General features: G+C 38.3%; 1 protein-coding gene across 27 annotated transcripts in view; it reads right to left on the bottom strand.

Moving 5' to 3' along the window:
- Positions 1-16,745, bottom strand: part of MARCHF7 (membrane associated ring-CH-type finger 7) — a 54,996-nt gene that overhangs the window by 21,926 nt on the left and 16,325 nt on the right. For 13 of the 27 annotated variants that reach the window (XR_013401994.1, XR_003721264.2, XR_013401995.1 and 10 more), the window contains 2 exons: positions 2,823-3,015; positions 467-634 (listed from right to left, as the gene is read on the bottom strand). Coding sequence is in view for 20 of the 27 variants with exons in the window: in XM_077957073.1 (XP_077813199.1) it covers positions 467-634; positions 2,823-3,015 (361 nt within the window). In the remaining 7 variants the exon portion in view is untranslated. Of the gene's footprint in view, positions 1-466; positions 635-2,822; positions 3,032-4,671; positions 4,691-16,745 lie in introns of those variants that run through there. The other 14 variants (XR_013401997.1, XR_013401998.1, XM_077957086.1 and 11 more) reach the window with 4 other exon arrangements.

Here is a 16,745-nt window from a genome sequence, read left to right as displayed (position 1 = left end):
GCAACCAAAAACAAAGTGTGGGTCTTGAGGTCAATTTAATAAAACTAGAGGTACATCCATGTTATACTAAAGTAATTTTAAATTATGCCTTAAAATGGTGATTTAAACTTTCAGTTATTTCAGAAGTAGAAGAATCAGAAGTAGTTATTAAACTACATATGTTATAGGCAAATTCTATTTGAGGATACAAGATTTAGTATGTTACTTTGTAACACAGACATTCTTAAAAGGAAAAATGCAAGTTAAACAATGTAAAGGTAGATGGAATCTAGATACTCTTACTCATCTACTGTATTTTAAATTATTTTTTAAGGTCAAAACAAGTACTAGAAAGAAATATTAAGGTATTCTGAAATCTTCATAAGACAAAAGATACACTATTCCTTTTTACTGTTGTTTTAGTAATATACATAAAAAGGAAAATAGAACATTATGAGAAGCTACACTTAATGTAATTTATACATACATGATGAAGTTGTGAAATCACCACTTCGGTGACTATAATCCATAAGATTACTAATAGAGGAATCTGTTCTTCTCTCCAAATCTCTCCTCTCTCTCATTAAGTCTGTTCCAAATGATCCAAGTACCACTGATGAAGATCTAGGAACTTGACTATGCCTCCAAGATGAATCTTAAAATAAATGAAGAAGTTTTATATCAGAGAAAGCTTTCAAGGCTTTGGATGGTAACAAATCTTCAGTAATACAGAGGAAAGTTAGTGTTATTTATTATTATCTTTTATTTGAGATGGAGCCTTGCTCTGTCGCCCAGGCTGGAGTACAGTGGCACGATCTCAGCTCACAGCAACCTCCACCTTCTGGGTTCAAGTGATTCTCCTGCCTCAGCCTCCTGAGTAGCTGGGACTATAGGCATGCACCACCATGCCTGGCTAATTTTTGTATTTTCAGTGGAGATGGGGTTTCATCCTGTTGGCCAGGCTGGTCTCAAACTCCTGACCTCTGGTGATCCGCCCACCCCAGCCTCCCAAAGTGTTGGGATTACAGGCATGAGCCACAGCACCCGGCCTTATTGTTGTTTATTATGAGAATCCCCAGTTATGTAGTCATTATCAGAAACAAAATTCAGTAAAACATAAAATTATTCACAAATTATTCACTTATAAAATTATTTCCTACTCTAAACATATTCTTCTCTAACACTAAAATCTACCCCATACATGATGTCAATGTCTCAGTCACTTCGCACAACATCTACCTATACATTATGTAAAATGATTACAGAACAAAAATGTAAATCTTGCCAAACATGGAGAATTTCACAAAAAAAGTCAATGAAAGTGATGCTGGAGAACTGCCAATATCAAAATCAAAGTCATCTGGAAAGGGAAGATGTCAACAATACAATTTTATCAGAATTATTTTTACTGCTACCACAGTTGGTTAATTTTTTATTCTAGAATTCTTAATTCTAAGAATTAAAGTATTGTTATAGTTATTGATATTTTATTAGACATGATTTCATTTAAAAGTAAATTAAACATTGTCTCAAACCTCTTTCCTTCACTATTTACCTTGAAATTTTGATTCTTTCTTCCCTAATCCTAGTAGTCTTAATAATTCCTCTTTATTAAGAGAAATGGCCCAGAGTATTTATAATGTTTTCACATAGCAGAAGAGAACAAAAATATCTCTGGCACAGTGGTGTTTGACTACAAAGTTATTAACAGTCTGCTCTTAGCCATCCCAACATTCTTAATATCCTTCAGATAGGCACGTCTTTCCCATGACATTCCAGATTATCAAAATAGACAGGAACTGCTTACATTACTTCAATTGGTAACACACAAACATTTAAATAATTTTACCTCCAATTGTGTCATCACAAGTTTTGGCTCCTCTTAAACACTGGCACTGGCTAACATTTCATTTGAAGAGGAGTATGAGTGAGACGGTAGCCTCCTGACCTTTCAACAAAAGATCTTTTCAATGTGTGTGAAAAATATGTGTCTCAGTACAAAATACCAGGCATGACGCTTTATGGATAGATCATCCAAATCCCAGAGTGGTCAGTACCTTGCCCAATGCCACTCATCTAGCTAGAGAACTAAAACTGTGACTTTCTAATCCCTTGTCTAGAAATCCTACTAAAATACCACCATTTTTTTTCTAACTCAAGAGTTTCCGTATTTGTTTTTTGTTTAAGAGACAGAGTCTTGCTCTGTCTACCAGGCCAGAGTGCACTGGCATGATCATAGCTCACCGTAACCTCAAACTCCTTGGGACCAAGCGATCCTCCAGCCTTAGCCCCTCAAGTGGCTGGGGAGTATAGGCATGCACCACCAGGCCCAGCTAATTGTTTTTTTTTTTGGTAGAAATAGGATCTCACTATGTTGTCTAGGCTGGCCTCAAACTCCTGGCCTCAAGAGATCATTCTGCCTTAGCCTCCGTATTTTCTGAAAATAAATATTATATACTACAATGTTTATCATTTACATAAGACATGCTTAAGCAATATTTTAAACATGTATCAGTAGATTTAGCCTTCCTTGTAACAATTACAAAATATAACCAACAGAATACACACATTTACCAATTTGATGATCATAAAACACCAGCTATTCTAATTAAAATCTGCTAATATCCTGTTTATGTAGAATATCTATATCAATTTTACAAGAAAAATGCAGAAGAGTTAGTATCAGTTCTAGCATTAATTTAAACTAAGATTTTGGAAATTCCACTACATTTCTGACCCACTGTCTTCATATAAAATCTGCTTGCCTCATTCCAAAACTAAGAACAACTGTGTTACACCTAGGGAAAAATGGGCTTAAAATACCTACAGAAACATATTCTTACCTGATAACGTGTTTAAACCGTTTCCAACATTTCTCCCAGCTGAGGTAGTACAGTTTGTACAGGAAAGTTTAGGTCTTTTTGAATCATGATCCCGTTGCTGGTTCTGCGATCTTGAGCGTGCTCCCTGAGTTATCTCAGATTCACTATACCACGCAGATTGAAATGGTGACGCAGATGCTGATGCTGACGTAGACTGTAAGTTCAAAAAACTTTTTTAAACAACAAAAGGCTGCATTCAGTATTAAATTTAACCAATAATCCTCTAATAAATTCCTACAAGCATCAATTTTTCGACCACGTAGTTCTTTTTTTTGAGACAGAGTCTTGCTCTGTTGCCCAGGCTGGAGTGAAGTGGGGCGATCTTGGCTCACTGTAACCTCCGCCTTCCGGGTTCAAGCAATTCTCCTGCCTCCGCCTCCTGAGTAGCTGGCATGACAGGTGCGCGCCACCACGCCCGGCTCACTTTTGTATTTTTAGTAGAGACGGGGTTTCACCATGTTGGTAAGGCTGGTCTCAAACTCCTGACCTCATGATCTGCCCACCCTGGCCTCCCAAAATGCTGGGATTACAGGCATGAGCCTCTGTGCCCAGCCTCCACCATGTAGTTCTTCTTTAGACTTTGTTCCTTCTACCCACTTGTCCATTTACTATACACTACAATTGTACTTTGCTGGGCTCTCAATCTGATGTAGAGTTAAGTTTTTTTTTTAACCGTATACAAACACTTGGTTATGAAACACTGAAGAACAAAAACTATAATCATTTTCCCTAATTTTTCAGTTTTTTTTCTTTTTGCAAATGAAATCTTTGTTGTACTGGTTTAATATTTCAATCTTTTGAGGAATACTAAGCTATAAAGAGACTGTGAATTACCCTACTATGAAAATCAGATTTTTCAACTAATTAACAAATTTATCCTTGTTCTGATGCCTAGTTTCCAGAATATGGTCATACAACACTAATAAGGGTATGCTTTAAAAAAAAAAAAAATTCCTAACATCAGAAATTTCTTCATCAGTGAATCAACAACTAAGTACATATTTTAAAACTTGGCTCATGGTTTTCTCTTTTAACATATATGTACACAAAATAAAACTTGTAACACAGATATCACTGATAATGTACAAACTATTTTACTTCTCTCCAATTCTTTAATTTGTCAAGTTTACTCACTACAACGCATTAAAAAGGCGACAGTTTGTCTCCTTAAATATTTAGGTTTAAATGACAACATATTTCAACCACAATTATTGAAATTGTACTAGTCTTTTTACAAAAATGTTTCCATCACGGCAAAGTAATTACCTGGACACACACACACAGGACAGATAGACTAAAAAACATACATTTGGCATACAATCTCTCAATGGCTCAGAGACAGTAAGGATCTCTAAAATAAAAGTAATTTTTCAGTACATAAAAGAAAAATAATTTTTAAAAGCATGTTACCATAAGTATGTGGTAAATAGTTTATTGTGCTAAAGAACATTAAAATGAAACCAAATTATTTTAAGTGTTCTTCTGTTTAACAAAAGAGTTAAAATGGAATGCATCATGGGCCGTAATTTCGGTCTATATTAATCTAAAATTCACATGATAAACACAAGAACCCAAAAAATGTGTTCCATCAAAGCTCTACAGTCTAGGTAACAGATAAGTAAATAAATAATTATACTATAAATAAGTACTATTAATAGTAGGTACAGTGAAAGTTTTACAGAAAGACCCTAAATATGTTTTAAGGACACAGGGAAAGAGTCAAAGAAGATAGTAACTGAAGTTCACAGGGTAGGTGAATGAAAAAAGACATTACAAATAGACAACATAAAAAGACGTATAAACCATTTACCATCAGATTTTTGTTGTTGTTGTTTTGAGACACAGTCTCACTCTGTTGCCCAGGCTGGAGTGCAGTGGCACAATCACAGCTCACTGCTGCCTTGATCTTCCCACCTCAGTCTCCAGAGTAGCTGGGACCACAGGCACATGTCATCATGGCTGGGTAATTTTTATTTTGTAGAGACAGGATCTCACCATGTTGCCCAGATGGTCTTGAATTCCTGGGCTCAAGCAATCTTCTGCCTTAGCGTCTCAAAGTGCTAGGATTACAGGTGTGAGTCACCACATCTGGCCTGGCTTTCTTCTAAGACATTACTATTTATACTTGACCTTCTATTATACTTCAATTATTAATTTTTAAATTTGCTTTTTATAGAGATAGGGTCCCACTACGTTGCCCAAGCTTGTTTTGAACTCTTGGGTTCAAGTGATCCTCCTGCCTCAGCCTCCCAAACAGCTGGGATTACAAGGCATGAGCCATTGCACCCAGCCAATTATGGTTCAATCATGAGAAACATATTGCATGCATTCAGGGGATATATTAGTTCATGGTAACACTGGAGAAGAAATTTTGAAAATAAAGTAGAAGGTGCGAGGCTGAAAAGGCAGGAAAGGGCTACATCAGGAATTCGCCCATCCTTTGCCTAGAGAATATTCTGTAAATTGAATATGGCATTTTTCAGCTTAGCACAAAGTTAAGTCTTACAAGCCTTCTGTACCTAATATTACAGACACCCAGTCAATGAACTGGAGCTAGCACAAGAAATGAAATTAATCTGATATTTCAGAATCAAACCATTTCATATGCCATTATCATCAAGGTATCAGGGACCTTATCTTGCAGGCCAGTGGTTCTAACACTTCTGGATTTCAGAGACCAAAACAAAAAATGTTTTAATTTAAAAATGAGAAAGAACTGTCACTTTTGTCCAGTAGGACATCATTATTTTTCTCATTTTGCAAAGACTTTAGCATAAAGTTACTGAATAGCACTTCTGCAAATATGATTTTGGGAACTAACAAAGGGCGGGATGAATCAGATCTGCTACTATATAGAAAGACTTTTAGAGGCATATGGAAGATGAAATAGATGAAATGAACAGAAAGTAAGAAAACCAATTAGGAAGCCATTAGAATATCAAGAAAGAAGTCCCTATGAAGTAAGTAATGGGAATAGAGAGCAATCATAAAACATAAAAATTCATCAGATGTAGGGCTGTGAGAAATAGAGAAAAAACAGGTTTTTGGTACTTTCTACTGGTGAGATAAATTACTATGCCATTCATTAAAAATACTGATTATAGGGGAGCAGATTTAGATAATGAATTTCATTTGATTCTTGAATGCTGAAGTGTCCAAAGGCTTAAAGTGACACTCACTGTTCATTAAACAATTTTCATGACTCATGACAAAACATGTAGATTATATGGCTATATGCAAGACAAAAAATGTTAATATCAGCATATAGGTATACATATCAGTATACATAATGTCAGTATATAGGAGGAATATTTTGGAGTTTTGCTATTGGCTTAAGTTCAAAATCAAACCTCTTCCTGGTTCCTACAATCCAATTTTGTCCATATTTGTTCAAATATCCTCAGCCTGAAGCAATCAGTTTTTTTCCCTCGGAATTCTTTGAGCAATTAAATAAAGTGTTAGATTCCTTTAACAATGTATTATCTCTTCTGCTGTCTAGAACTACAGGCCAAATGAAATCAGGGAATAAGTCTGTCTTCAAAGTATACTGCCTTGGGCATAATGAATCCTTAAACAAGTGGTTTTGGGGTTGTTTTCACTTTTTGGCTATTATAAACTGCTGTTATGAACAACTGTAAATTTCTGTGTGGATGTATGTTTTCAATATTCTTGGGTGTAACTAATAGATCATGTAGTAACTTGATGCTTAATATTTGGAGGAATTACTATTTTTCCAACTATAGGTTGATGCTAATAGCTGTGATGGCGGCAGCAGCTCATCTGGAGTGGTTGCCACAAAGATGCCAGCTGCAGCAGGGGAGGCATGGCAGGGTCTGTGTGCTCCATGGAGCCAGCAACAGGTGGGAGCCCTGATCACTTCCAAGTTGGTGGGGTAGGAGCCCTGTGCTCCCTGACCCAGCTGTGGCTGTAGACTTGGGTATCCCGGTGTCTCAGGGGTCTGAGAAGCCTCCCTTCCCCACCCTCCGCCCGGCTCCTGCTCAGATTTTGGAGCAAAGTTTTAGCCAAGCTTGTACGCTGTGTATGCACATGCTTGCGGCAGTGCCGACACATCAGCCCACTGCCACCTTGGCCCCCTCTGGACTTTGGGCACCAACAAGCACAGAGGGAGGGCAAGGGGGAACTGAGGGCGGCTTGGCATGGGTCTACAGGCATCCGTTGGCACGAACAGCCTGAGTGCCATGAACAGTAGCAGGAGGCAGACAAGCTCCTGGGTGAAAAGGGGCAGGTCCCCAGTGAAATTCTACCTTCAAGCCTGGGATGGCCTGAAGCCTGGAGGCTTGGCTGCCAGTTCCACGGACCGGAGTCAGACCTTATGGTGCTTATCTCAGGCCCACCCATTGCCTCCCATGGACCAATCAGCATGCACTTCCTCCCCTCTTGAAGCCCATGAAAATCTCAGACTCAGCCAGATGTCAGGCCCACTTCCCAGTGGATAGGAGCTACCCAGTCCTGTGTGGTTTCCTCTCCACTGAAAGCTACACACTCGTTGAGATGACCTGCCTGCGGAAAGGAGCCACCCACTTTGGTCTCCTGAGAGCTGTACTACTGCTCAATAAAGCCCCTCTTCGCCTTGCTAACCCTCCAATTGTCTGTGTACCTCATTCTTTCTGGACGTGGGACAAGAACTCAGGACCCGCCAAATGGTGGGACTCGAAGAGCTGTAATACAAACAGTACTGAAACACCCCTCCCTACCCCCGCTCACCATGCTGTGAGCGACAAGGAAAGAAGATCTCTGACCCTTCGGGGAGACCAGACCTGTGACTCCCTGGGGCTCCCTGAACCAGGTCTGTGACAACCTCTTTGGGGATCTGTAGTTCCTGGTGTCTCCAAGCTTCCGGGTGCCACCGTGTTCCTCAGTGCCCACAGAAGCTGCTGCCTGTGGTACACCTGATCCACTCGCAGCCTCACAGGGCACCAGCACCTAGAGCTGCCTGCCCCACTGCACCCAGTGTGCCTGGCTGTAAACAGTGGCCGGCCCCTGCACTCACTTGCTCATGCACCCCTCGCCGATCCATGTCTGGCTCACCCTTGGCAGGCGTGGGATCCGAGCTGATAGCACAAGTCGAACAAAGCCTGCCAGTCCGAGTAGGCAGAACACACCTAGCAGGCCCGAGCAAAGGCTTCTAGCTGGAAAAGCAACACTCCAAGGATCCTGTGACAGCTGTACCATTTTATAATCCCATCAACATTGTATGAAGGTTCCAATTTCTCCACCACTTACCAACACCTGTGATTGTCCACCTTTTTTTAAAATTTTGATACAGGGTCTCAGCTCTGTTGCCCAGGCTAGAATGCAGTGATGAAATCACAGATGACTGTGGCCTTGACTTCCTGGGACCAAGCAATCCTTCCACCTTGGCCTCCAGAACAGCTGAGACTACAGGCATGCAACACCATGCACAGCTAATTTTTAAATTATTTCTTTGTAGAGACTGGGTCTCACTATGTTGCACAGGTCTCAAATTCCTGGGTTCAAGCAATCCTCCCAGATTTGACCTCCCAACTCAGGCCTGGGATTAAAGGCATGAGTCACTGCGCCCAGCCTGTCCATCTTTTTTATTTTGGCTATGCTAGTGGGTGTTAAGTATCTCACTGTAGTTCTGACTTGCATTTCCCTAATGACTAATACTTTCTCATATGCTTATCAGCCATTAATATATCTTTGGAAAAGTATTTATTAAAGTCCTTTGCCCATTTGAAACTGGGTTATCTTTTTATTGTTGAGAGGTAAGAGTTCTTCATATATTCTGGATACAAGTCTCAGTATCCAGTAAGATATATGCTTTGCAAATATTTTCTCTCGTTCTGTGGATTGTCTTTTCACTCTCTTGGTACTGATGCACACAAATTTTAGTTTTCATGAAAACTAATTAATATTTTTTGCCTCCCGACTATGAGCATTCATATGACACTAGATGGAAGTAATTAAATTTACACTGGAGTTTCATAGAGTTTTCTTTCTTTTTCATTAACTTTCCAGTCTCTACCCAGACAGGTAACAGATTTGGCTCCCAGAGTAAATACTTTTCATCAGTTATTTCCAATTCAAAAGGCTATCTGTTATATGGTGAATTGTATGGTATGTGAATTATAACTCAATAAAATAAGGGGAGAGGTAGAAGGCTATCTAGCCCAACCAAAGTAGCTGAAATACTATATGGTGTATCTGAGAAATCATCAATAAGATAGCTTGGAGACTTAATAGCTATAGGTACTCTATGCACAGTGAAAAGAAAATAACTTTCCAAGACTTTATATAACTAGCAGGCATCCAATTTTCATTTTATTTCTTTTTACCTTCATAATATTCATGCCACCTTTCCAAAAACAGGTTTACTGGAAGTATAGTCAATGAAATCATTTACTATTAATATTGTATAAGTCAGTGTTTGCTTTCAGAAAATTATTTCTAAGGTTTTAAAATATTTTCCCAACACAAATGCCCTTAAAACAATGCAATTAAAAAAAAAAAAACTTAAGGAGAAAATATTTGCAAATCATGTATCCAATAAGGAATTTAAATCTAGAATATATAAAGAACCCTTACAACTCAGTAATAAGACAACCATACTTTAAAATGAGCAAAAGAGCTATTATAAATAGGCATTTCTGAAAAATGTACAGTAAATGGCCAATTAGCACATGAAAAGATGTACAACATCATTAGTCACCAAGGAAATCCAAATCAAAACCACAATGAGATACATACCACTTCATACCCATGGAGATGGCTAGAATCAGAAAGTAAAATAAGTGTTGGTGAGGATGTGGAGAGAATGGAATCCTCATACACACAAACGGGAATGTAAAATGATCTAGCCAGTTTGAAAACAGTATGGCAGTTCCTCAAATGATTGAACACAGAGGTTACGCATGACTCAGCAATTCCATTCCTTTCTTTTATGAGATACGGTCTCACTCTGGCTCACGTAGTAGTGAAGTGGTGCCATCATAGCTCACTGAAGCCTCAACCTTCTGAGCTTAAGGGATCCTTTCATTTCAGCCTCCCCAAAAGTTAGGACTACAGGTGTGCACCACCACATCAGGCTAGTTTTAAAAATTTTTTGTAGAGATGGGGTATCACTATGTTGCCTAGGCTGGTCTTGAACTGCTGGCCTTAAATACTCCTGACGTTTGGCCTCCCAAAGTGCTGGGATTACAGGCATGAGCCACCATGCCCGGCTCCATTCTTAGTACATACCAAATACAAGTGAAAACACAAGTCCACACAGAAACTTGCATATGAATGTCTACAGCAGCATTATTCATAATAGCCAAAAGGTAGAAACAACCCAAATGTCCATCAGAAAATAAATGGATACACAAAATATGGCATACCTATACAACGAAATAGTATTTGGCCACAAAAAAGAATAAAGTACGGACATATGCTACAACATAGATGAACACTGAAAATATGCTAAGTTAAAGAAGCTACCAACAAAAGACTACATAGTACCTGTTTCCACTCATGTATATGAAAATCCAAAATAGGGAAATCTACAGATATAAAGTAGATCAATGGTTGCTTTGCACTGGTAGGGGAAGGGGGATTAGAGAAGTAGTGCAGCGATAACCATAATGGTTGTACAGCTGTGAATACACTGAAGACCACTGAACTTTAAATGGGCAAATTGTATGGTATGTAAAATTATAACTTAATAAAGTCATTTCTTAAAGAATTTTAAAGATACTTGCAAATTTACATTAATGTTATCCACTGGCAAATGATTAATCATTAAAAATCATGTAAAGCACAGGAACAGAAACTAGCCCAGAATGATATTCTTTTCCTGGGCTCCTCATTTCCATGAGTTAACGACTTGACTGTGAAGTGAATAAATTCTGCTTTGAAAAACTTCCAGAACAACATTACCTTCACCATGAGCAACAACTTAAGACTTTGAGCTCTTCCTTAAAATATTCATGTGATGGAGAGTACCCATCTCCACACCAATGCAGAAGAAACTCGTATCACTCCTCTGTACACTTTAAGACCAAATTGACAAGTTTTGTTTCCTCGGAGGAACGTTATATCTTTTTCTTCTTCAGACAGGGTCTTGTTCTGTCACCTAAGCTGGAGTGCAATTGCATGATCAAGGGTCACTGCAACCTCAACCTCCTGGGCTCAAGCAAACTTCCTGCCTCAGCCTCCTGAGTAGCTGGGACTAAGACGTGTGCTACCATGCCTGGGTAATTTTTATTTTTTTTTTTGTAGAGAGGGGGTCCCACTATGTCACCGAGGCTGGTCTCTAACTCCTGGCCACAAGTGACCCTCCCACCTTGGCCCCCCAAAGTGTTGAGATTAAAGGAGTGAGCCACCATGCCCAGTCTCTTTTTCTTATATGCAATACTCATTACAGAGCTAGTTGTGTTTTGCTGTGATCTTCTTGATAACCAAAATGAGAGCAAGTTTAACTTAAAAATGCTGCAGGGTTTATGTAATGCCTATCACTGTTACAATTCTGACCCACTCTCCATATTTATTACTCTCAGTATTCTGTATTTTTCCTTATCCTATTTTAAATTATTTTCATTTTCTTGTTTAATTGTATATGCATCTATGTATTTATTTCCTTGAAAGCTACACTTGCATAAGGTAGATTTTTAAAAAATTAATGACCACTGGTTCTGCACTATGCAAAATATGCAATGGTACTGATCTCTATAGCAGTTATCTACAAACTAAAAAAAAGGTATCAATAACTTTAAAAAGCCCCTATAACCTTATAAAAAGCCTCCTTTTAAAATTATTTCCTATTAAAAGTAATCAAACTCTCAACAAAGCAAAACAGAACAAGTACTAAACAGACTAGTGCTTCCTTAAAGTTACAGAAAAATATACCAAATCAACATAAAAATTTACATATTCACAAATAACCCATTTTTACTTTTAACAATATGAATTATAGAAATTAAATTTTCCTTTAAAAACATGGAATTATAGAAATTAAATCTTCCTTTAAAACGTAAATTTTGCTTACTGTCACTAAAGACGTAAGATGATCATAGTTTTCAATCATTCAAATTGTAATAAAAATCTAAAGATGGGATAGCAGAAGTAACAGCAAGATTAGTAACAGGTGAAGCGCAGCTTACAAATGGCTGAGAACTAAAAGATATTTAGGAAATCAACCGTTCGGAACTTAGAATCTACATTTCCCCAAAGAAACAATGCTATCCAGAGTCTTGGATTCTTAAGCTCAAGTATATTACATAATAATCACGTAACTGAGAGAAACCACCTATATTTCTAGATTTCAGAACCTTATAGATGAACTGACACAAATATTCGTCTTAACTAAAAACAGAAGTAAAAAAAGGTTCTATAAAATGTCAAGCACTATATAAGGTGTTCCCATAAGTCCATAACATAACTGAAATTGATATATCATGTCCTACTCCGACCCTCTTTTCTCTGAAGCTTCAGATTTACCAAGTGCCTGAGAAAATGGAAGTTTTATGTCTCCAATAGTTGTGAGTTAAAACACTTCAATGATTTTTTTTTTTTTTAATGTTGCCTCTGGCCAGGTGTGGTAGCTCATGACTGTAATCCCAGCACTTTCGGAGGGTGAGGCAGGAAGACTGCTTGATCTCCCAAGTTCGAGACCAGCCTGGGCAATATAGTGAGACTTACACTGTAAATAAAAACAGACTTACAACAGATAGACTTACAACAGAAAAATAAAATACTGGCCAGGCATGATGATTCGCATCTACAAAAAATTTAAAAATCAGCACAGTGTGGTGCGCACACCTATATTCTCAAGCTACTCAGGAGGCTGAGGTAGGAGGACTGCTTAAGCCCAGGAGGCAGAGGCTTCAGTGAGCTGAGATCAGTGCCACCACACTCCAACCTGGGTGAGTGTGAGACCCTGTCTCAAAAACTAAAAAATTTTAAAACGCTCCCTTTGACATTGAGTAGTCTTAACAATGCTAAATAAACTAAACATACTACACGTAATTTAATATTTGGATAAATTATACCATTCCCTACAGATATTACCTTAAACCAATGTAAAGCCAGGAAATAATAATGGTAACAGTAAGTTAACAATAAAAATAATTATAAATAAAAATAACAATTATAAATAGTTATAATTAGTAATACCTGAACCCTTATACTATGTTCTAGGCACTGTTCCAAGTGCTTCACATGTATTCTTTCTTTCAATTAATCTTAACAATATGATGAACAATCTTGTTCATCTTACATCTCACATATAGATGTGGCTGTATGAAGAAACCACTATCACTATCACCATTTTACAGAAGAAAAAACAGATAAATAAAATGCTGGCCAGGCAAGATGGCTTGCATCTGTAATCCCATCACTTTGGGAGGCTGAGGTGGGAGGACTGCTGGAGGCCAGGAGTTTGAGTCCAGCCTGGGCAGCATATCAAGATCCCATCTCTACAAGAAAAATTTTTTAAAAAATTAGCCACATATGTGTATGTGTTGGGGGGATGGGGGTGGGGGAGGGTATGCACCTGTAGTCCCAGCTACTCAGGAGGCTGAAGCAGGAGGATCGCTTGTGCCCAGAAAGTTGTGGCTGTGCTAAGTCATGATTGCTCAACTACACCACAAGCTGGGTGACAGAGCAGGACCCCGTCTTTTAAAAAAAAAACAAAAACAAAAACAAAAAAGTGAAACACTTTGTTTAAGAACATAGGAGTTTCAATTTTGAAATCAAAACTAAAAAAGCAAAGCAGGCTAAAAATGGTTGAATTATGGTTGAAACTGCTCCCATACCATTAAAAAGAAAAAAGCGATTAAAAAACCGATTGTAAGCAACTTAAAGCAACTAAAAAGCATTAAGAAAATCCCTAAAATTTATAAAAATAATTTATCTTAAGAATCAATAAACATTTAAAATATACTACTTGGTTTGGATTTTGGGTGTTTGCAAGTAATTTCTGAATTTTACTTGGATAGTTAAAGACATCAAAATTTTGGAACATAATGAAATCAACACTAATATGTTACTACAAACAACATTTAGGTGGGGTCATTTTGAAGTCATTAACATGGAATTATTTTTTTTTTTTTGAGACAGAGTCTCACTCTGTTGCCCAGGCTGGAGTGCAGTGGTGCAATCTCAGCTCACTGCAAGCTCCAGCCTCCTGGGTTCACACCATTCTCCTCTCAGCTTCCCGAGTGGCTGGGACTACAGGCGCCCTCCACCACACCTGGCTAATTTTTTGTATTTTTAGTGGAGACGGGGTTTCACCATGTTGGCCAGGATGGTCTCGATCTCCTGACCTTGTGATCTGCCCGCCTTGGCCTCCCAAAGTGCTGGGATTACAGACGTGAACCACTGTGCCCGGCCAACATTTAAATGGTTTTTTTTAAAAAAATGCTGCTATTTGTTTAACATAATAAGAAATTGACTTTTTTTTTTTTTTTTTGAGACGGAGTTTCACTCTTGTTGCCCAGGCTGGAGTGCAATGGCACAATCTCGGCTCACCGCAACCTCCGCCTCCTGGGTTCAAGTGATTCTCCTGCCTCAGCCTCCTGAGTAGCTAGGACTACAGGCATGTGCCACCACACCCAGCTAACTTTTTAGTAGAGATAGGGTTTCTCCACGTTGGTTAGGCTGGTCTTGCACTCCCGACCTCAGGTGATCCACCCGCTGTGGCCTCCCAAAGTGCTGGGATTACAGGTGTGAGCCACCACGCCTGACCAGAAATGGACTTTTTTTGAATAATCTACAACATTAAGAACAAATTAGAAGAAACAGTTTGAAACAGTCATATCTTAAGGAGAATGTCAATAAAGATACTAAATATATTCAGGACTTTAGCACCTACACTATTATTATTATAATAATAATTATAAAAAACAAATACAGCAGTAGCTAACGTTTATATAGTGTTTACCATATGCCAGGTGCTATTATCATTTAACATACAGCATTGTCATGTAACTGTAACAACTGGATAAAGTAGGTGATACTAAGTCATAAAGATGTCAGCCAGGTGCAGTGGCTCACACCTGCAATCCCAGCACTCTGGGAGGGAAGGATGGGCAGAATGGTTGAGCCCAGGAGTGTAAGACCTGCCTGGGCAACATAGTGAAACTCCACCTCTTCAAAAAAACACAAAAATTAGCTAGGCATGGTGGCACATGCCTGCAGTCCTAGCTGCTGGGGGAGAGGCTGAGGTGAGAGGATCACTTGAGCCTGGGAGGTCCAGGCTGCAGTGAGTCGTGATTGCATCACTCACTCCATCCTGGGTAACAGAGTGAGATCCTGTCTCAAAAAAAAGAAACAAACACTCAAAAACAATCACAACAGAAAAAGATGTCAATAGCTAGTAAGTCATGAAACATGACTCCTCTCTAGGCAGTACAGTCTGGTTTCAAAGTTTGTCTTCCTCATTAATAAGCTATATATATTTTTAAAAGTAGACAAAAATTAGTAGACAAAATTTTACGAATACGGGAAAATACAATTCTGTGCTCTTTATATGTCACCATGATATTTCTATAAAAGGCAAAATATATGATTCTACACCTCTAGGAATCATAAACTTGTCTAGCAGCAGAAAATGTACAATATCAATTGACATTTAAAATGAGACCAGGTTCCACTGAGCTGGAGTTTAAAATAAAACAGAGACCAGGTAAACAGTTCATATAGTCAATTAAGAAATGGGTAGCAGATATGGGCATTTTCTCTTTCTTTTTCTTTTTTTTTTTTACTTCAGTCTTGCTCTGAATATCTTACAGAATGCTTACTACTGTGTAGGAACATTTTTATGAGACTCTGTCATATATCAGATCATATAACATATAAATATATGAATACTTAATACAAACAGAAATTTTCAAAGGATTCTTTTAGATTACCTCAAAATCAGACTTTTGCAAATCAAACATTAATTATAACATTCAGCCAAAAATGCAATGAGCTTAAATTTGTTACAATGATAAGCCATTTCAAAATCCAAAGAACTAGTCAGGCATGGTGGTGTGTGCCTATAATCTCAGTTACTCAGGAGACTGAGGTGAGAGGATCATTTGAGCCAGAGTTTGAGACCAGTCTGGGCAACATAGCAAGACCCTGTTTCAAACAAAATGAAACGAAAAGCTTGTGCTCCCAACGAAAACTAGCTACATAAGAGTAGATGGACATACCAATATAAACTCATTATTCACCATAAAAATCAAATTTAAAAATTCATGTAAAAGACTTTTAGAACTTTCATAACAAGATAACCTGTTAATTTAAAAATCACTCAACATTCAAAGCAAAATATTTAGAAGTTGTAATCTCAAAGAAAAACACTTAACATTTGTTATTTCACCACTGCTTTGTGTATATGCAGAGAAAGGTCAGATGAATGAGTGTGATTTTAGAGGAAAAGGAGGTACAGTTTTTGTTCCTCCGACAAAGCCATTCACATTGATTGACCAGTTTAAATTTATACTTAAAACTGATACTTATGTTTATATGTACAAAGTTTTCCAAGTCTTTGGAAAGCTTTTTTTTTTTTTTTTTTTTTTTGAGATGGAGTCTCACACTGTCACCCAGGCTGGAGTGCAGTCTCACGATCTCAGCTCACTGCAACCTCCACCTCGGGGTTCAAGCAATCCTCCCACCTCAGCCTCCCAAGTAGCTGGGATTACAGGCGTGTGCCACCACACCAAACAAATTTTTTTGTATTTTTAGTTGAGACGGGGTGTCACCATGTTAGCCAGGCTGGTCTCGAACTCCTGACCTCAAATGATCTGTCAGTCTCAGTCTGCCAAAGTGCTGGGATTACAGGCGTGAGCCACCGTTCCCAGCCCAAATGTATGATTTTATATGAGGTTACAATCTGTTATTCATAATTCTGAAGTCTACAAAGTTTGAAAAATT

Source organism: Macaca mulatta, chromosome 12 (assembly GCF_049350105.2).
Source record: "Macaca mulatta isolate MMU2019108-1 chromosome 12, T2T-MMU8v2.0, whole genome shotgun sequence".
Taxonomy (NCBI): domain Eukaryota; kingdom Metazoa; phylum Chordata; class Mammalia; order Primates; family Cercopithecidae; genus Macaca; species Macaca mulatta.
The sequence above is the reverse complement of the archived record's forward strand: the minus strand, read 5'-3'. Positions and strand labels throughout refer to the sequence as shown.